The sequence below is a fragment of the Dipodomys merriami genome, unplaced genomic scaffold (assembly GCF_024711535.1).
Source record: "Dipodomys merriami isolate MVZ:Mamm:240054 unplaced genomic scaffold, mDipMer1.0.p SCAF_8, whole genome shotgun sequence".
Lineage (NCBI taxonomy): Eukaryota > Metazoa > Chordata > Mammalia > Rodentia > Heteromyidae > Dipodomys > Dipodomys merriami.
This window is the reverse complement of record NW_027206401.1, coordinates 19,593,728-19,615,739: the sequence shown is the minus strand read 5'-3', so window position 1 is coordinate 19,615,739 and position 22,012 is coordinate 19,593,728. Positions and strand designations below refer to the sequence as shown.

At 44.8% G+C, this 22,012-nt stretch overlaps 1 protein-coding gene across 1 annotated transcript in view; it reads left to right on the top strand.

Moving 5' to 3' along the window:
• Arfgef3 (ARFGEF family member 3) overlaps positions 1–22,012 on the top strand; it is a 124,298-nt gene that overhangs the window by 77,405 nt on the left and 24,881 nt on the right. The window contains exons 15-26 of the mRNA XM_070010543.1: positions 3,046–3,153; positions 3,429–3,644; positions 3,770–3,880; positions 5,843–5,993; positions 8,414–8,734; positions 10,136–10,269; positions 12,808–12,953; positions 14,578–14,757; positions 15,180–15,324; positions 16,629–16,751; positions 19,405–19,508; positions 20,403–20,547. Coding sequence (XP_069866644.1) covers positions 3,046–3,153; positions 3,429–3,644; positions 3,770–3,880; positions 5,843–5,993; positions 8,414–8,734; positions 10,136–10,269; positions 12,808–12,953; positions 14,578–14,757; positions 15,180–15,324; positions 16,629–16,751; positions 19,405–19,508; positions 20,403–20,547 — 1,884 coding nt within the window. The remainder of the gene's footprint in view (positions 1–3,045; positions 3,154–3,428; positions 3,645–3,769; positions 3,881–5,842; positions 5,994–8,413; positions 8,735–10,135; positions 10,270–12,807; positions 12,954–14,577; positions 14,758–15,179; positions 15,325–16,628; positions 16,752–19,404; positions 19,509–20,402; positions 20,548–22,012) is intronic.

Sequence of the window (22,012 nt, the reverse complement as noted above, 5' to 3'; positions counted from 1 at the left end):
TTAATCATGATAGCATTTGTACGCATTTGAAAAGTAAGTTGTTCCTGGGGCTGGGAAGGTGGCTCAGTGGTAGAGCACTTGCCTTGCATGCCTGAGGCCCTGGGTTAGATTCCTCAGCACCACATAAGCAAAAAAGAAAAAAGCCAGAAGTGGCGCTGTGGCTCAAGTGGTAGAGCGCTAGCCTTGAGCTGAAGAGCTGAGGGATAGCGCCCAGGCCCAGAGTTCAGGCCCCACGACTGGACCCCCCCACCCAAAAAAAAAAGAAAAGAAAAGTAAGTTCCTGTGTGAGAGGAGCATTGACTTCATTTCCTCTGCACACACTGTGGTTTTCACACCCTCCCTCCAGGAGGGATGGCAGTGCTTATAAGAGCTTTGGAATTTTATTGCGGCTCTTAAACCTGTGCTCAGCTTTAATTCTTCATTTTTCAAATACGATTGTTTCTGCCAGATGTATCTCTGTGAGCCTTTTACCTGAAACTTGATGAAAGGAGTTATTTTATAGATGTAAATTGATCTACACACGAATCACAGAAAACATCATCATCCGCCATCACCATCAATCAACCAGATCTTTTGTAATGGACCCATAAAGCTCAGTGGCTACATCCATAGGAATGCTATTTAACTTTAATGACAGAAAGACTGACCAGTGTGTGACAAAGGACGGTTTTGTGAATCTTTGAAGCGAATTACAGGCATGGCATGACAAGGGAAGTTAAGCCACATTTAATGGGAGTTTGGAAAGTTGGGCTGGTCTTTCCATGACACATAAGGAGAAGCCGTTAACAGCAGCCTGACCATGAACTTACCACGGCCATCCCCCAATCCATCACAGTGTTCTCTGGAATGATAATGGAGCCTTAGTGTTAGATAACCTAGCATTCATCAACCCTTTGCCCAATACATAGGACACACTAACAAATAATGACAGTTTCTCCTGAGGATTGTTACACCATTTGACCCAAAGCATTACTGATTTCAGAGAAACTGATCTGTTCCCACAATAGCAGACATAGAGATTTCTACATTTTTATTCTTCTCATGTGTTGCCCAAATATCTCAGGCTTCCAGCCCCTCCTGCCCTCCCCCTGCACTGGGTACACAGTGGTTACACCCAAGTATGCATTTCAATCCATCGTCATTTCCTTTATACTGAGAAAATTGGTATCAGGGAATGGAGTGCCTGGGCCAGTCCCACAAAACTCCTCAGTTCAGCCAGACTCTTCAACCCCCGACCCTTCCCAGCCTGCCACATTGACAAGGAATAGTTTGTTTAGCTCATTCTGTCCATGAGCATTTGTTCTAATAGAAATGTGAACAAGGTAATATGGGACTTTGTGCTGATCTAGAGCGTGGGGTCATGGAGGGAGTCCTGGGTGGTCATCAGGAAGCAAGAACACTAAATCTAGTTCTTTCCTGGCTGGCCTCGTGGCCTTGAGTGATTCACCTGCTTTAAGCAATTATTTTTCTCCTCTGTGAAATGGGGAAAACAGTACCAGCCCTGTCAGCCTACTTTGAGTTGTTGGGACAATCAACCACAACAACAATAACAACAAAAAGGTTAGGTGAAAACCCTTTGAAATTTATAAAGTATTAGTATCAATGTGTTTCTGTACTTGGTAATTAGAGTAAACAGTAATTTGACCAAAGACAATGGCCTGAATTCTGATATGTTCTGAAAGAATGAATCCATTGTAAGCCAAGCACAGTAGATCACTCCTGTACTCCCAGTACAGGAGAGGCTGAAATAGGAGAATTGAGTTTGATTGGGCTACATGGGCAGTTCAAGGCCAGCCTTGAACTACAACATGGTATCATTAAGGAAGGAAGGAAGGAAGGGAGGGAGGAAGGGAGGGAGGGAGGGAGGGAGGGAGAGAGAGAGGGAGGAAGGGAGGGAGGGAGGGAGGGAGGGAGGGAGGGAGGGAGGGAGGGAGGGAGGGAGGGAGGAAAGGAAGGGATGGGATAAGAGTGAGGGAAAACACCACATTAGAGTAATGTGGATTTTTATAAAGACTTTCTAAGATCAAGATATTTTGAAAGAGGTGACATTGATTAAGATACATTGTATTCATAAACTGCTTTGTTAAATGGCAACTCCTCTGTTGCCATTTAAAGATAACAAAAAAAAGATAAACTTTTAAACTAGAAAAAAAGGTGAGTTTGTTTTCCTTGTTGTTGTTGTTTTGTTGTTGAACTCTGGGCCTGGGTGCTGTTCCTGAACAACTTTTGCTCAAGGCTAGAACTCTACACTTGAGCCTTAGCTCCACTTCTGGCTTCTTCTGTTATTGAATTGGAGATCAGTGTCTCACAGAATTTCCTGCCCTGGCTGGCTTTAAACAACAATCTTTAGATCTTAGTCTCCTGAGTAGCTAGGATTACAGGCGAGAGTCAGTGGCACCCAGCTAAAAGAAGATTGTAGGTGAATAGATTTTCTAACAACATTGATGGCAGAATTTTGCTTTCATTTTTCTTGACTTTGATTCATGCTTTTGCCCTGGTGCCCAGGCTGGCCTTAAACTTGTGCTGTTCCTGTCTTAGCTTCCCGAGTGCTGGGATTCTAAGTATGCACCACCAGGCCTGGGCTTAATTTTTTTTCATATAGAAAAACATGTCCCATAACAGCAAAATGTTCCAAGAGAAAGAAAAATGGACCGGCTAAATAAAACAGAATTTATTCTGTTCTGATGGAAGTTGCAGTGTCCTTGATACATAATAGATAGAACAGCTGTTTGGCCGTGTGTTTTGAAAAGGGGATGGTTTGGTTTGGTTTGGTTCTATGTGCCTGCACCAGGACTTTTGAACTCAGGGACTTGTGCTCTTTTGTTCAACTTTCTTGCTCACATCTGGTACTCTACCACTTGTGCCTCCAGTCTGACTTTTTGCTGGTTAATTGGAGTTGAAGCCTCTCAGACTTTTCTGCTCAACTGGTTTCAGTCCTCTAGCCCTCAGTCCCCGGGGTAGCTGGGATTACAGACAGGTGTGATCCACTGGCATCCATCAACTGGAGTGTTTTATTTAGGGAGTCCCTGCTTTTTTACTTGACAGATATCGATGGCTTAGAGAGCAGTGCGATCGGGGGCCAGCTGATGGCCTCTGCTTCCATGGAGTCTCCTTTTACCCAGAGCAGGAGAATGGAGGACTCCACCGTGGCAGGTATGGTCATGCTTGAGTCTTGAGTTTATGAATGTACATATACCACATGTGTTATGAGCAATTCAATTGTTATATGGTAGCAGAAATGAGTGACGATTTTGTCTTGGTAGCAAAGGAAGATGCTCAGCACTTTCTGCTTAGCTGATATGTCAGCCTTCTCTATTTTTAGGTACCCAATCCAATCCTAGCCATTAAATTCTATTTCCTGTCCTAGCATTGCATGCAACTTGTAGTATATATGTCTGGGAAATGAGCCACACCCCTTCCTGTTCTAGGAGTGGCATTTGCTCGTTACATCCTGGTTGGCTGCTGGAAGAACCTGATCGATACCCTGTCCACTCCATTGACTGGCCGTATGGCGGGGAGCTCCAAGGGGCTGGCCTTCATCCTGGGAGCCGAGGGCATCAAAGAGCAGAACCAGAAAGAGCGAGACACCATCTGCATGAGCCTAGATGGGCTGAGGAAAGCAGCGAGGCTGAGCTGTGCACTAGGTAAAGGGGTCGGGGCTGCCTGTCCCTGCCAAAGTCAGTGGGAATGAAGCTGGTTAGAATGTCTTCTGCTGGCAAGTGGCTAGAGAACCGATGTGGTTAATGAGAGCCATGTGTGTCCTCTAAAGGAGTTGCTGCTAACTGTGCATCAGCCCTTGCCCAGATGGCGGCTGCTTCCTGTGTCCAGGAAGAGAAAGAAGAACGGGAGGGTCAAGAAACCAGTGACGCCATCACCCAAGGTAACAGCAAAAGGGGCACACATGCCTACATATGCCAGCCAACACTGGTCCCCATTCTGTGTGTGACATAGTTGACATACACCATTAGGCATGAGTCCCACGATGGGGTGGCAGGCTCAGGTCTGTTTCAGGGGTAGGGCTTGCAGAGAAGAGATTCCCTCCTCCACAGGAGAGATGCCCTGTTGATGAGGAAAGTCCGGGTGGCTGCTCATGGAGAGTTGAGGCCCACCTAGCTGAGCCGTTCACACGAAGGGCGTCACCTGGCTCCATGACTTCCTAAAGGTGTATATTTAAAGACTTCTCAGGTTAGAGATGACTGTCCATTGTTCTGAAGGGAAAGTCAAACAGAGAGCCCAGGAGAGGGGACTCAGGAAAAGCTTGCTCTAGTCTGACAACAATCTAAGCTCTGTGAACTCGGAGTTGATCTTTTAACCAGTCAGTGGCCTGATTGTTATTAGAGAAGAGAGTAGCTCTCTCAGCAGCAATGGAAGACAGGAGGCAGACAACACACAGACAAAATTTAAGTTTGGCCTGAGTTTAGTAACACTGCCTGTCATCAGCTATATAAAATGTCCAGTCCTAGAAGTAATTGTAAAATTTTAGCTGAGAAAACCAATTTAGGTCAATGTTTCTCAAGCTTGAATTACATTTAGAAACCCATTGGAAAGCGGAATCCTTCTTACAGATCCCCAGGAGTAAGTGAAAGAAAGAGAATCACAATTTTGCTTAAGTATTATACAACCGTCAACTATACAAAAATCCTTACGTCTAGCTAGGTGTGGTGGTGCACACCATCTCAGCACTAGGAGACCAAGGCAGGAAGATCTTGAGTTCAAGGTCAGCCTGGACTACATGAGCTCCTATTCTTTCCCCTTACCCCAAAGATCTTTACATTCGCACTTAAAAAATTACATAAAACCATACTGTTCTAATCGTAAACAAATATATTCACAAAGCAAAGGTTGTTCTTACAGTACAAATTATACTCTGGAGTCCTTTGAAATTAGCTTATTGTATTGTCTCTTCTAGGATATTGCTCAGTTTTCCTGCCAGGTCCAGTGACTCGAAACCTTTATTCAAAAAGGACTCTGTGTCATTTGGCTTTGTCTTGGCATTTTTGCATATTATTCTTCCTCGGTCATGCATAGTAATAACAATCATAATGATTATCTAAGTGTTATTTGCAGCTCACACGTCTAAGTATAAACTCACATAGCAAGTTAAAAGTATGGTCCTTTTCAGTTATAAAGAAGTCCCCTGGTGCTCAGAATGTACACACAATTTTAGAGGTGATTGTCCACATCAAACCTAACATTAAGCTCATGCCTATAGGCCTACTTTAGGAGGCTAAGATTTGATGATCACAGTTCAAAGCTATCCTGGACAGGTAAGTCCATGAGACTCTTATTTCCAGTTAATCACCACAAAAAAAAAAAAATCTGGAAGTAGAAGTGTGACTAAAGTAATAGAGTACAAACCTGGAGTGAAAAAGATAAGGGATAGCGCCCAAGTCCTGAGTTTAAGCCTCAGTACCGCACCGAAAACAAAATAAAACACATTATAACATTAAACAATCTGAGGAAAGTTGCAGACTGTCAGGAATCACTCTGCGTTATCGGTTTGAGTGTGCAGGGGAGGGCACGGATGGCTTAGCTGGAGTCAGGGGCGTGACACACTCTCCTCACTGCTGTCTGTGGTGGGCAAGGAAGAGTCAACCATCCCTATCTGCACAGGACCTCTCAGCCTCAGAGCCCCCGAGCTGGGGTCACCATGGTGTGTGGGGCCTGTCTTCTGGGTAGTTTGCATGATGAACCGTGGGACTCTGCCAAAGAGGCATTTGCTGCCAGTGAAACCCTCACTTTTGCCCTTGCATGCCAACACATCCCTTTCTTCTCTTCCTGTCTCTCTCCCTTTCTGTCTCCCTCGGTCGATGTTATTTTAATAAATGTCTCTCTGACACAGTGAAACTGAAAGTGGAGCAGAAACTGGAGCAGATGGGGAAGGTGCCGGGGGTGTGGCTGCACACGGCCCACGTCCTGTGCATGGACGCCATCCTCAGCGTAGGCCTGGAGATGGGAAGCCATAACCCGGACTGCTGGCCACATGTGTTCAGGTGCATGATGTGACCACGCCCTCCCTGCGGCCCCCACCCACCTGCCTGGGGAAGCCGGGGAAACCCTGGGTGGTGGAAAGGGCTGACTGCAATGTGGAACAGATTGTAAGCATTCACTGTGTGAGTACATTCCACGTGAGGGATCTGTAGAGTGGAAATTGGGGTGAACTGAATGCATGCATTTGGAATGCATTGTCCTGAGAGACCGAGGTCTCATACCAGGGAAGAAAAACTGATCTCTTTTGTGGTGGATGAAGACCATGTAAGTTAAGTCTAAAAACTGGTCATGTGGCCAGGCACTAGCAGCTCACACCTGCAATCCTAGCTACTCAGGAGGCTGAGATCTGAGGATCACAGTTCAAAGCCAGCCCAGGCAGGAAAGTCCCTGAGACTCTTCAATAAACTACCAGAAAACCAGAAGTGACACTGTGGCTCAAGTGGTAAAACACTACCCTTGAACTGAAGAGCTAAGGGACAGCACCCAGGCCCAGAGTTCAAGTCCCATGACTGACTTAAAAAAAAAAAAAAAACTGGTCATGTGTCAGCCACTTAACATTGCTAACATGTGTATCCTTGTCTCTCTTTATTTAAAGATAGCATACTTGGTTATATAAAGTACCTAATTGAAAGTGACCACTTTAACTAAACAAAGAAACGCCTTAACTAAACAAAGAAAAGATAAAAACAGAATAGTACATCCATGCAGCAGAGCAGCCAGAGCATTTGGCTCCAAGGAAAGGGAGAGGAAGTTCCCAGTCACCTGCATAGCACAGCACCTGAAGGGAGCAGACAGCCGTAGCTGCAGAGCCCCTCAAGTCGTGACTAGACAGGAAGCTTGTCTGGCTACACAGGGGTGGAGCCCTGCTCAGGAGCAGGCTGGGCACAGGTCCCTGGCTGTATCTTACCCTACTGTGTAGCACAGGCCTGCTCAGGAGCAGGCTGGGCACAGGTCCCTGGCTATATCTTACCCTACTGTGCAGCACAGGCCTGCTCAGGAGCAGGCTGGGTGGAGCCCTGCTCAGGAGCAGGCTGGGCACAGGTTCCTGGCTGTATCTTACCCTATTGTGCAGCACAGACCTACGTCTCCCACCAAGACATTTCAGGCAGATGTGCCACAGCCAGGAAAACAGGGTGCGAGCCCCAAGCCCCAGCCAGATCTGCATGCAGTTTGATGTCACCAAAGTCAAGATAGCCATGAATGTTCAAGGGTTGAAAGTCAACCAACTTGAGAGGAGTGTGCGAAAGGACCAAAATGGGTTGTGAAACAAGGCTGGTGAATGGCTGTTCTTCATTAATCTTATAAGGAAAAAATGCCTAGATGGCACCTGAGTAATATATATGGGATCAGAAAAATTTCTGATGTGCTGGCTCACTCCAGCCTCCAGGAAGGTGTAGATAGAAGAATTACAGTCCACAGCCAGCTTGGGGAAAAAAACATAAGACAGGGCTGGGAAGGTGGCTTAGTGGTAGAGTGCTTGCCTAGCATGCATGAAGCCCTGGGTTCGATTCCTCAGTACCACATGCACAGAAAAAGCTGGAAATGGTGCTATGGCTCAAGTGGTCGAGTGCTAGCCTTCAGCAGAAAGAAGGACAATGCCAGGCCCTGAGTTCAAGCAGAAAATAAAATAAATAAAAAGCACAAGACATTGTCTGAGAAATAAAAACAAAAAGATTTGAGGGCACGTGGCTCCAGTGGTCAAGTTCCTGCCTAATAAGCACCAGACCCTGAGTTTAAACCCCAATACTGCCAAAGAAAAAAGGTTTCCCTGACTATAGAACACCAAAGTGAAGGAGCCAGTAACTGCATTGCTCTGGGATGAGGAGTCTCTTAGGACCCATCCTAGCCCCAATTTCAACTGGGAACAGACATTTTGGAAGTTGGCAGCTGCACCACATATCTGTGACCTCTGTCTGTCTGCCATGTGAGGGGACTGCTCCTAGGCCCCAAGTGCAAACTAACATGAGCTGTGTACAGTTATGAACAGGCAGGATGTACTCAGGCAGCACCCCATCATGGCCCAAGGGCCTGTCCCTCATGATCATGTTCTTTCTGGGATCCTTCAGCAAAGAAAACCTGCTCTCGTAAGCAGTGCTCAATACAGGGGGCAAGAGACTCCATTGGAGGTTCTAGCGTCAACAGCCAATGTCCAAACACAGTAGTAAGCTGGGGCAGATGGAAGTGGATGAGTAGGGCTCCACTGCTGTCTTTTCCCCTTCATAAGGTGATAGCTAAGAGGCCCTGAGGAATCCTTGCCCATCTCAAGACTGAAAAGGAAGTGACTTGTATATAAATGGATCTAATGAGAAAATGGCAGGAGGGAGGGCAGCCCATGTGAAGAGGAAGGGAAAATATGGGGTGGATGGAGCCAGCCAGGCTGAGCCTTGGCTCTTGACAGCTGCTTCTCTGTGACTCTCTCTAGAGTATGTGAGTACGTGGGCACATTGGAGCACACCCACTTCAGTGACAGCACCTCGCAGGCCCCTCTGACCATCAGCCAGCCACAGAAGGCAGCTGGGGGCTCTGGACTTCTTGGGGATTTCAAGTGTGAGGACGCATCTCAGGAGCAGGGCCTGGAGCCGGGGCCTTCCCTGAGCCCGGCCCCCGTGGTCCAGCCCCTCTCCATTCAAGAGCTCATCCGGGAAGGCAGCCGGGGCCGGGCCTCAGACTTCCGCAGTGGCAGCCTTATGACTGGGAGCAGTGCTGCCAAGGTGGTGCTCAGTCTCTCCACCCAGGCGGACAGGTGTGTGTTCCAGCTCACAGCCCCGGGAGGCATCCATCAACTATTGGCTACTATGTCTGTCTGTCTGCTCACAGAATCAGCCCTGGGGCCACCCGAGGTCTTAGCCAATGATGACTTCTAGCTGGGCACAAGGGGCTAATGCCTGTAATTCTAGCTACTCAGGAGCTGTGATCTGACGATCACAGTTCAAAGCCAGTGCAAGTAGGAAAATCGGTGAGACATCATCTCCATTTAACCAGCAAATGGCCAGAAGTGGAGCTGTGGTAGAGTGCTAGCCATGCGTGAAAAAGCTAATGGACAGTGTCCAGGCCCTGAGTTCAAGGCCAGAACCTACCCACATGCACATACACCACACACACACACACACACACACACACACACACACACACACACACACACACACACACACACACACACACACACACACACACACACACACACACCTGATTTTTTTACTGTTGTTATAAAGGTGATATATAGAGAGGTGATAGCTACGTAAGTCAGTCAATGAGTACATTTCTTTTTGGACAGAGTCACCCCTGCCCTCTCTCTCCCAGTTTTCCCCTCCCATTCCCATCCACAAGTTGCATAGTTCATTTCCCACATAGTGTATAGACTGTTTCACTGCTGCCTTTCTTCTGATCTTTTTTAGGCATAGCTTTCCCTACCCTCACATCCCTGCCTTTGAATGGACTATTTTCTAATGGCGAAGTCTTCCAGAACTGAGGCAGGCTATCTGCAGTCAAGGCTGTATACATACACCACCATGGGGCACCTTCAGCTTCCAGGGTCCTGGTTTCTTTGGTGAAATAGTATCATTTTAAAAAGTAACTCTGACTTGACAGTTACTATCCTTAGCATCACATAGAACAGAGGTACTATTCACAAAATCCCATACTTGAGAGTATATATTACCCCAGAACCAGGAAAACCAACCACTGTCCCAATGGTCTGGTGACACTGTTTGCGGCTTAAGTGCTTTGTATCATGCATGGCACCACCCCCCCTCACTTCTCAGCATGAGCTCATTATGCCCAGCCTTAATTTACAGGGTTGTTTGTATGTGTGTCTTTTGAACTTGTAGTTAACTCTGAGAACTTAGCTCCAGGGACTTACTACCTGCCACCTTGTTGCCAAACACCTAAGGAGCGCCTATTGTCACTGGGCTGGGATGGTGCAAACCAGCAGGATGCAAAGGTTTTCTTAAAAATATGCTTTGTGCTCTTTGGACTGAACTCATAACTGATGCAGACTTGCACACAGTAGTTACCCACATAATGCCCTACATCTGTCTGTAGTGTTTACTCAACATTTGCATTCATCACATGGATGAAATTGCCATGATCATTCAGACTTTGTTAAATAGTTGACAGATAACAAATCCTGTCTGTTTGCACCCAGGCTCTTTGAAGATGCTACAGATAAGTTGAACCTCATGGCTTTGGGGAATTTCCTTTATCAGCTGAAGAAGGCATCGCAGTCTCAGCTTTTCCATTCTGTTACAGATACAGTTGACTACTCTCTGGCCATGCCAGGTAATTCCTCCCTTTGGAGAAACTGGGTTGGGAAGTGAGCAGGGAAAAGCCTGGGTCTCTGAGAGTCCGCAGCATTCACATGGCCACTGGCAAAGCTCAAGGTCTTTCAGTTTCAGATACCGTGTCTATGGCTGCCAGTGCTGCAGTGTTACCACTGGAGCAGGGCAGAGCCATTCTGCTGAGGTTTGTGCTCAGGAAGCAGAAGCTATGGCTCCTTTTTAGGGCACAAGTAGCATCTTATGAGAGATCAGACCACTTTTTCATATCACAAACCCATCATGGCCTCAATCTAGCCAGTTTACATGTATAACTGTGGGTTATAGAGGGGGGACTGTGGGCAGGGACAATGGAAAGATTAAGAAGCATTTTCCTACTCTTAGCAATCTGCTCTCAGAGCTGATCACATAGACAATGGGTCACTATCACTGTCCTCATCTGGGAGACCAGGGGAAGAGACAGAGCTTTCTTAAAGGCCAACATCTGGAGAGAAGGTAGAGATGTAGCTTCCAGTGGCAGGTGGCACGCCTGTGCCTTGCCCTAGGATCACCATGGTGGGTGGCAGGTGCAATACCTGATACCTTTCCATCTCAGCAACTGAGGCTCCATGTTTGGCCTTTTGAGGCTTGCCACATATCGGAGTTTATAAATCCCAGTTCTTGCCCCACTAGTCTTTTTGTTTTGTTGTTTTTTGTCAGCTGTGGGGCTTTTGAACTCTGGGCCTGGGCGCTGTCCCTCAGCTCTTCAACTCAAGGCGAGCACTCTGCCACTTGAGCCACAGCGCCACTTCTGGTTTTCTGGTAGTTTATTGGAGATAAGAGTCTCACGGACTTTCCTGCCCGGGCTGGCTTTGAACTGCGTCCCTCAGATCTCAGCCTCCTGAGTAGCTAGGATTACAGTCATGAGCCACTGATGCCTGGCCCCACTAGTTTTTAATAGACTTTCACACCTTAGCTGTAGAAAGCCAACCTTCCAGATACTAGACTGTCATCTCCAAGCACATGGGTGACCTTCAAGAACTTTTGCCTTGTAGAAAACGGAGGTCTTGAGAGACTCACAAGACAGTGAGCAGGGGGGGTACGGAGCAAACCCAGAAGGAAGGGCCCTGGCTTGGGAGTTAAAAGGAGTTAACAGCCTGGCACCAATGGCTCACTCCTGTAATCCTAACTACTCATGAGGCTGAGATCTGAGGATCTAGTTTTGAAGCCAGCCCAGGTAGGAAAGTCTGTGAGACTCTTATCTCCAATTAACCACTAAAAATGCAGAGCTATGGCTAAAGTAGTAGAGTATCAGCCTTGAGAAAGAAAGCTAACGGGCAGCATTCAGGCCTTGAGTTCAAGCCCCAGTACTGGTACATGCACATGTGCGCATGCACACACACACACACACACACACACACACACACACACACACACAAAGTTAAAATGAGACCTTCCAAGCTTAGTAGCTATATTGTCTGAGTCAAGTAATCTCTCCTTTCAGGCATTTAATGTTCTACTCTATAAAATGGCAATAATGACATGACTTAATCTTGCTTTAAAAATTAATTGAAGCTGGGTGCTTGGATCACTGATAGCTCACACCTATAGTTCACTGGTCGCACAGCTCATGCCTATAATCCTAGCTCCTCAGGAGGCTGAGCTTCAGAGGATCAAGATTCCAAGCCATCCCAGGCAGAAATGTCTGCAAGTCTCAGTCTCCACTTAACCAGCAAAAAGTAGGGCTGGAAGTGTGGCTCCACGGTGTTATATCAGCTATGAATAAGCAAGCCTTGCAAGCATAAGACATTGAGTTCAAGCTCTAGTACTAGAGGGGCAGTAAAACTGGAAGTGAGTAAAGACATAAAGAACCAATACAGAATAAACATTCACTAACGTCTGTGATGAATATTATCGTTCGACACGGCATAGCTAAGAAAGGAGCGTTGGCATCCTGTAGAACACATAGAAGGGGCAACAGGGCATGAGCAAGACAGAAGTGGGAGGACTAAGCTGGCCATTGTAAAAGAAAATGTAGCAGAAGGCCCAGGGAGGCAAGAAGAATACTGGACCAAGGCTGAGTGGGTTAGTGAGCAAGCTCCTGGGTAGCACAGGTTTGCTTGTCAAGGGCTTGGCTGAGGTGCTGTTAAGGTTGACATAGTAAACGAGGATGGTGGCCATAGTAACTGTAATAGCAAAAAGCACTGGGAAGTTAGCATGTCCCAGGCCCTAGACTAAAGGCTGGATGTGTCCTACTTAATCCCTAAAGAAACTTTTAGCAGTAGATCTGCCCATGCCCAGTGTTATAGATGAGATCACTGGGATTGGGAGGGAAACCTCTGGCCCATCCTTAACTGCTGCTTAGTTCCTTCTTTCTCATTGAGCATTGTCCATACCGTCACATCCCAGGACCCAGGACACCCTTGTTGAGTGAAGTCTTTCCATACCCCCTCCTTTGGTTAGCCCACACCAAGCGGGTCTAAGAACCCTTCTTTGTACTTGAATAAGCCAGACTGTTCTTTGAGGTTGGCTTTCTGGCACTTACGGTCTTGTCTTCCTATAGGAGAAGTTAAGTCCACCCAGGACCGAAAAAGTGCTCTCCATTTGTTCCGCCTGGGGGACGCCATGCTGAGGATCGTGCGGAGCAAAACACGACCCCTGCTCCACGTGATGCGCTGCTGGAGCCTCGTGGCCCCGCACCTAGTGGAGGTGAGCTGGGTAGCGGGTAGGGTGGGGAGAGGTTGGACCAGGGAAGTGTGAGGGCAGAGCTGGCACAGGTTGCCATCAGTGTGGTGTGTGGATAGAGCACCATGGCCACGGGACAATGAGAACTTCCCCTGGGCCTGGTCTCTGAAAACATCACAGCTTTCATCATATGCATCTCAAGAACCACCCCAAGGGCCGTGCTAACCTGGTTTCCCTAGGACCCTCTTTCTTCACAGTTACATGGCTTAGTAACCTTGCACTGCCAGTTCTGTGTTCTTTATGATCTGCTGTCATCTGACTGAAGGATACACAGAGGGTTCCCATCGTACCCCTCTGATATGTAAATGTAGCAATAGCTCTCATTCCTGCCACTCTCTCTTTGCTAACAAGTGACTTGGGACAGTGTCCTTTCAGTAAAGAAAACCGTAGTCCTGTTTTTTTCCACTTAAATTCTACATCTGAGCATCTCAGTGCATTGTAACAGTTCCTTTAAAGCTACAAGGGGGCTGGGTGCTGGTGGTTCATGCCTAAAATCCTAGCTACTCAGGAGGCTGAGATCTGAGGATCATGGTTCAAAGCCAGCCCGGATAGGAACATCCATGAGACTTTGATCTCCAATTAACCACCAGAAAACCAGAAATAGCACAGTGGCTCAAGTGGTAGAGCGCTAGCCTTGAGCTAAAGAGCTGAGAGACAGTGCCCAGACCCAGAGTTCTAGCCCCATGACCGCCCCCCCCCAAAAAAAAAGCTACAGAGGAAGTTATTACTCTGTGTTAAATAGCCTTTGAGCCCTTATCTGGTAAGGGTATTTAATTATCTTTGGAAGTTAATTCAGTAACCTAAGAGTGTTCTAATTGGATCAATCTATTTGTATCAACAACAACCATATACCTAGCTTAAAATTCTGTGTATCAGAAAGCTGAGGAAGGCCCAACTGGGTAGGTCTAATCAGGGAAAGCCTGGCTGACTCATGATGGCCTTCCAGGCTGGACAATGATTTCTCTATCTCTAGTCTCTCCTATCAACCATTTCCAGCAGACCAGTCGCTGCTCATTCACATGCTTCCTTAGGATTCCAAAAAAAGCAAGAAGGTATACTCCATAGCACAACTACTACCATAATTCTCCACTCAAGGCTTCCTCTTGTACCACTGGCCAAAGCAAGTTTCCAAGGTCATGGTCGGTGTGGAAGAGGATCACAAATGAGCGTGTGAACCAATGAGAGCTCTTGATGCACCTGGTCCTCCTCACTAAGAGACAGATGACATGCCTGATCTTTATACGTTTGAGGAATGGCCAAAGATAAGACTAGGAGGAGTTCTGGACTTCAATTCTGGTGTTTTTATTATAGTATGTGTGTCAAGAAAATAGTCGTGTTGTAGAAAAAGGTTTTACTAGAAACTTATTTTCTTCTAGAAACATTAAAGTTGGGGTTGTATCTGATCAATTCATTCTTTGAATACAATTTTTAAATATAGCTCATCTGTGCACTGTAACTCCCTAGGCTTTCTGCCTGAAATGGAATTGCTGCCTCCTCTTCCAGGCAAGGTGTGGCTGGGAATTCCTTCAGAACAAATATTCTTCTTGTCTCATCTCCTGTGGTGTTCCCTTCTCTCTTCTGGGCATAGGCCGCCTGCCACAAGGAAAGACACGTGTCTCAGAAGGCTGTGTCCTTCATCCATGACATCCTGACAGAGGTCCTTACTGACTGGAATGAGCCACCCCACTTCCACTTTAACGAAGCCCTCTTCCGACCTTTTGAGCGTATTATGCAGCTGGAGCTGTGCGATGAAGATGTCCAAGACCAGGTCAGTGTGACACGGGGTCTGGCTGGCATCTTGTGCGGGTGGTGGCAGCAGTGAGATATTGACCAAACAGGCTGAAGATCATCTCATTTGTGAATGGTGGATCTGGGATGTGGACAGAGAGAATAAGAGAAAACTTAACATCTCAACCTCTCAATAATCAAAAGACAACAAAGAGAAGAAAGCCCAGCAAACTAGATACAAATGGATAAGTATGTGAAGTTTGGCTCAGCAATAGCAGTTACTGATGAAATGAAAATGGATAGTTATTTCGAAGATGTTTAGCTAGAAGGTCCAGATTCTAGTCTTCCTCTTTCGCTAAAATTAACTTGGAAATGGGGCAGAGAAGTCCATCAGCTCCCCACCCCCCACCCCTCTGGGAAGTTCTCTCACTTCTGTTAAGTGCCCCTCCTCTGCCCGGCCAGGTGGTCACGTCCATCGCGGAGCTGGTTGAGGTGTGTTCCACGCAGATCCAGTCAGGGTGGCGGACATTGTTCAGTGCCCTGGAGACGGTGCACAGTGGGAACAAGGCTGAGATGAAGGAGTACCTGGTTGGTGACTACTCCATGGGTAAGAATGGTGGGGTGAGTCCTTGCTATAGAAACCCTATTCTTTTTTGTTAGCAGATGATTAGTACAAGGAACGTTCATTGTAATATTTCCATACATGCTTTCAAAGCACCTTGATCAACTCCACCTCCTCCATTACTCTCCCCCTTCTTAAAACAATTGCAGTTGGTTTCATATTTCCATTTCAAACATATATATATGTATGTATATACATATACACACACAGTACTTTGACTCTTTATTCTCCTTCCCACTCTTCACTCTCCCTCCCCCTCCCAGTGTTACCCACCCCCATCAGAACCTGTTTGATATTCCTGCTACTCATCTTAATTAAGTGCATATTCATTGTACAAAGGAGGTTTTTCATGGCATTTCACATTTGGAGATACAATACTCTGATCATCATCCTATCTCCTTTGTTGCTTTCTCTTTCCCGGACCCCCGCTACCTCCCTTATCTAATAGCTTTGTGGCTTACCTTAAACCATCTTCATACATAAATGCAATAGATTCTTTCATTCTATAGGCTGTCTCTTCAGCCGAGTGACTGCGTACGTGCAGAAATAGAGTTCTATTCAGGAAGTTATTGCTATGCTTATATCTTCCAGTGTTTTCCTGTAGCAGATTCAGGTTTAGATTAAGGTCTTTGATCTTTGAATTGATATTAGTGCAAGGTAGGAGATAAGGATGTAGTTTCATTCTTCTACATGTAGCTATCTATTATTTGTGAAGAGGCTATGCCTTCTCCCATGTATGCTTCTAGCACCTTTGTCAAAAATTAGTTGGCTCGGTGTAGACTTCTGTGTTTTCTATTCCATTGGCCTGTGTGTCTCTTTCTGTGCCAGTACCATACTGACAGAGAAATAGTTTTTGTGACTATGGCTCCACAGTGGAGTTTGAAGTCAGGTATTGTCATACCTCCATTGTTGCTCTATTTTGCTCAGGATTGCTTCGACTACCCAAGGTCTTGCATGCGTCTATTTGAACTTTAGGATTAAGTTTTCTACCTCTATGAAGAATGTCACCGGTATTTTGATGGGGATGGCACTGAGTATGGAGATTGCTTTCGGTAGTCTAACCATTTTACACGTTTCTTGCTCAGCTTCCCGCTCTGCTCGGCACTCAACTTTCATCACAGCCTGTAGTGCCTGCCTGCCACCTCCAGGTGGAGCTAAGCAGGACAGTACCACAGCTAAGCCAGCCGTCTGGTCCAAAGGCCAGCATTCCTGTTGCTGATCTTTTCCAGAGCCCTGAAAGGTGTTGGGAATATGGGTAGCCTCAGAGTTCTGTGATCTTTCTCCCTCAGGAAAAGGCCAAGCCCCAGTGTTTGATGTATTTGAAGCTTTTCTCAATACTGACAACATCCAGGTGTTTGCGAATGCGGCCACTAGCTACATCATGTGCCTTATGAAGTTTGTCAAAGGACTGGGTAAGTAGAATGTTCTTCTGGGCGGCTTAGGTTTGTCTGGGGTTAATGTATTTTATTATATCCATGGAATTTATTGTGATATCATAATTATACATTTAATTGCAAATAGATCTCTATATAATATAATCTGTATATAATATATATTATAGATCTATATAAATAGAGATCTTTATGGAATATAAAGATCTATTCGTAGTTAGCCATTATTTTGTGTCAATTTTTCAATCTTAGACTATTCACTAGTAATTGCCCTTCTAAGGAAAACTGTTCTCATCAGTGTCATGTCGCTAACCCTCTGCCTATGATATCTCAGCTCCTAAGAAGAGTTAAGAATGCCTCCCCTAGGCCTTATTAACTGTAAGGTACATTTGGGATATGAAGGCAACCTCCTTCTTTGAGGTCTAATGTATTTCAGGAATTATTGAGTTGCTTTTATGCTAAACTTAGGAACATTTAACAATGTAAAGTCTTGGCTCTAGAGCATGACCCATGGAAGCTGATTAAGGGAAGCTGATTTATCTGGGGTGAAATGGAATGAAGGGGCTATTAGTTGCACCACAGGTTTAGAAGATCCATTGAACTTGGGGGATTTTGCTATGGAGTACTCTTCGACTTAGGGCCCAAGAACTTTGGACCTAGGAAAAATACGCAGTTGACAATATTCTTTTATGTTCTTGTTAAATGCTATCAATTTTGGTGAAAGGCAGTTGAGAAAAAGAAGTTGCACAACTCATGTCCCCCTTATTTCGGGGCAGGAACAAAAATGCAGGTTTCAGGACTTACTTGCCATTCGTCTGATCCATAGAACAATCTCTTATATGTGGATCCCCCCTATTCTGTCATGGTATACAGTCGTCTCCTCCTTATCCATGGGTATGTGTTCTTGGACGCCCAGGGCTATTTGTGATTGTGGATAGTATATTTTTCCTATAATACGTACCCACATATACATATATCCATACATACATTCATACATACATACCAATAATAAAGTTGTAGTTACTACTATGACACCTTGACAGTTGGTCTGGCAACCCAGGTGGGTATTGAGTGACAATAGGTAGACAACATAGCAGCCTAGATTCATTGGCAAGGGATGGGTCACATCCCGAGAGGAATGGAGCAGGACCCTGTGAAATTTCATCACACTACTCAAAACGTTACTTAAAAACATATGCATTGTTTATCTCTGACATTTTCCACTTGACATTTTTATGCCATCAGGACACAAAGATTCAGACTATAGCAGAGAGAGAAAAGTAATGGCTTATCCTTTGGACAGTTAAGCAGGTTGGGTTTCTGTGAAGTATTCAGGCAGAGATACTCTACAGTAGATTAAAAATTTGAGATTTTTATCTTAGAGAAGAGTTGAAGGCTGAAAGCAGAGATGCCACATTATCAGTGTATATGTGGAACCTATTTGTAAAAAGACAGGTTCTATTTTCTTCTCTGAATTGTAAGGTGGAATTGTTGGGGTTGGGCTATGGGTCAGTCAATGCTGTCTGTGGACACAGCACTACCCAGGACCATTCACATAGACTTGCATGCATAACACAAAAATAAATCTGGAACCCACTCCTATAATCAAGAGGCTAGGAGATGAGTTTATTTTTAATTTCACCTGTTTATCTGCACATCAACTCGGTTTTTACAATGTCAGGTATATTAATGTAAATCATGGGCTAGCAAACTAGGGAAGCCACCAGCCAAACGAATCTGACCTGTTGACAGTTTTTATAAATAAAGTTTTATTGGCAGCCATGCTCATTTGTCTAGAGCTGACTTCATGTCACAACAATAGAGTTAAGAAGTGATGATACAGATAGTATGAACCACAGAGTCTCAAGTATTTTATTAGTAAAGTGTCTGGCCCTTTATGAAAAGGGTTTGTCAACCCTGATCTAAAACATGATACATTTTTGTTACTGTTTCGTTGTGTTTAAGGAAAAACATGCCTCATTGATTCTGAATTTTAACTAATACCTAGTAATTATGTCTGTTTACTCACTGGGGAGGGTAATTATTGCTACAATTATAGATAATTAGAAACAATTACAGTATGTGGAATGATTTTATTAGAAGTATAGAAATAATTACATGAAACAAAAAACTATAATTCTGTTATTATTTACCTATAAGAAAATCTAGCTGCCTTTCTACAGCCATATTAAATCCCTACACATGTATAAAAATAAATTTATGTAAACTCAGTTAAGCAGTCTCTGTCTGCAAACCCCAGATGTTTAGACTCTTCCCAGAATCCTCATTTATCATCATCACCCAGGGCCACGTGCTTACAGCAAACACAGTGGTTTCCCAGAGAGGCTGAGGCCTTCATCCCTGCCCAGCATAGGGCTTGTCCTGTCACCAGAGCCTCAGAAGTTATCCTATCCAACAGCAGGACCCCAAGAAGGGAATCAGTGTGCTCCTATGCCAGACAACTGTCAGCCACCAAATGTCCTGAGGTAGCTTATGGGAGAAATATTCTTCATAGGCGAAATAAATAACTGGAGAGATTTCTTTCAAGGTTGTGCAATTTGGAGTAATTTTTTTCTTTATTTTGGTAAACTTAGGTGAGTGAACGTATCTTCTGTCTTAAGGGGGAAAGCATGGGTCATTTTGTTTGCCTCTGTCTCCCCTCATGCTACCCTAGGGGAGGTAGACTGTAAAGAAATTGGAGATTGTGTCCCCGGGCCAGGAGCCACATCCACAGACCTGTGCCTCCCGGCCCTGGACTACCTCAGACGCTGTTCTCAGGTAAGGGGAGGCTCACTCAGCCCTACATCTGCTGTAGAGGGTTTTATAAAAGATGAGTGAGTGAATACCTTTTACCAAAGGCCAGGAGGCATCCCGCTCTCCCACACCTGGCCCATCGATTCTTCCATTTTCCTGGGTACTCTGGCCACTCTGCTTTCTTACAGGCTGAGTCAGGAAAGGCGGGGGCCATAGTCTTGAATCCTGTATCCTGCAGTATCTCTTCTCAGACATCCCCCATTGATGAAAATTCCTGACATGCTCATGGTTCCCTTGGTAGATTTATAAAAGTTCATACAACTCATGTATTCACCAGGCCCTGATAACTCCCACCTGTAATTCCAGGTATGTGGGAGGCTGAGCTGAGGAAGGTTGCAATTCCAGGCCAGCCAGGGAAAAAAATTCATGATATTCCATCTCAGAAAAGAAAAGAAAAATCTGGATGTGGAAACACATAACCTGTCACCCCAGCTACAATAAGAATACTGTAATCCAGACACATCCAAGTAAAAAGTAAGAACCAGAGCAGAAAGGGCTACAAGTCTAGCTCAAGCAACAGATTGCTTATGTAGGAAACGTTGAAGTCCTCAGTTCAAACCCCAGTGTGGGCAAAATAAACAAAAACAAAACTTTCTATGTGTTTAATATACTGAAAAAAAAAATCTAGTACTTTCTGATGGCCATTGAATACTATTTCATCTGATTCCTGGGATAAATGCCTCTTGTAAACTACCTAATAAATCCAAATCACAAGTAACTCAATTTTATACATAGGAAATGCCCCCAGTTTCCTATGTCCCCTTTAACTGATGTGAATGTTATTGTTAACATGCAAAGGACACTACTTCTAGTGTATTATTATATTATATTGTATATTGTGGTCTTTTTCTTACTCAGTTATTAGCCAAAATCTACAAAATGCCCTTGAAGCCAATCTTCCTGAGTGGACGACTTGCTGGCTTGCCTCGAAGACTTCAGGAGCAATCTGCGAGCAGCGAGGACGGAATTGAATCTGTCCTGTCTGAGTTTGATGATGAGACAGGTAAATTGATGGATTCAGTTTCAAAAGCTTAAGCCGGGCTGAGAAGGTGGCTCAGTGATAGAGTGCGTGCCTTACATGCATGAGGCCCGGGGTTCGATTCTTCAACACCACATAAGCAATAAAAGCCAGAAGTGGCGCTGTGGCTCAAGTGGTAGAGCGCTAGCCTTGAGCTGAAGAGCTGAGGGACAGCACCCAGGCCCAGAGTTCAAGCCCCACGATTGACCAAAAAAAAAAAAAAAAAAAATGCTTAAGCCACAATGGAAATAAACCCATGGCTTAAGTGATAGAACACCAGCCTTAAGCAGAAAAGCCAACAAATGCATGAAGCTGCATTCAAGCCCCAGTACTGCCAAAGAAGAAGGAGGAAAAAGAGGAGGAGGAAGAAGAGAAGGAAGAGGAGAGGGAAGAGAAGTTAGTTTATAAATCATAAGGAAATGAGTTAGCTTATAGATATATAATTATTTCTATTGTTTTTTAAATGATTTTCCCAGAACAAGTTTATCTAAAGTAAAACTGACACTTTATAACCATTACCAATCATTTTTCAATGAAACAGCAGCACAAGTCTGTTTCTTCCTCTGAATGCTATTTCAGACTTTGATTTCTCTTGAGTTTAGCCAATCGGGACAAAGCTGCACTGGTAATTGTCTTTAATGGCTTTCAGGAAACACAGTCTTTATATAATTACTTCCTGCAGGACTATTTGGTTAAAGACTAGGGAAATTAAGACATTACTGAAGAGAGAATCTATTTGTGACTGATGAAGCCAAAGGTTCAGGAAAGAATAATTTTAAAGACTTTGTTTCAAATTAGGTCCCGTGTAATCTCCTGTGAGTCACAGAGTTCGTTGTGGTAACTCTGGGGAATTTTCAGGTGGATCAGTGCATGCTCATGCCTGCTGTCTACTGTCTCAGAAAATCCTGTTCTGTTCCACATCTAGAAATGGGAATGATGCTCAAATAGGCCAACCCACGGGCCCAGACTGTTTCAAACCTTGTTTGCAAAAGGACTTGGAGACAGAAGCAACTTGTCTTTGTTTTTAATTTTGTCTTTATTTTCCTGTCACAAACTTATTAATGGGAGTGGCTGGAAGAGTCCCAGTTTTTGGTAGAAATCACAAGCAGTAGAACTGAACTGTAAAAAGCAATAAAATTTCACTAATTCAGATGAATTGAGAAGAAGAACTATAGAAGGAATAAACACAGCTGGGAAAACTAACCAGATTTTGTTTAATGGAGGTTTTTTTCTGAAGTATTCTTTTTTATTGTAAAGGTGATGTACAGAGGGGTTAGGTAAGTCAGTACTGAGTACATTTTGAACAGTGTCACCTCTTCCCTCCTTTTTTCCTAGTTTTTATTCCCTCCTGAAGCCCCCTTCCCCACAAGTTGAATAGTTCATTTTCAACCCAGTATCTAGTAAGTATCACTACTGAATTAATTCACCTTTTGTCCCACCATGTCTTAAT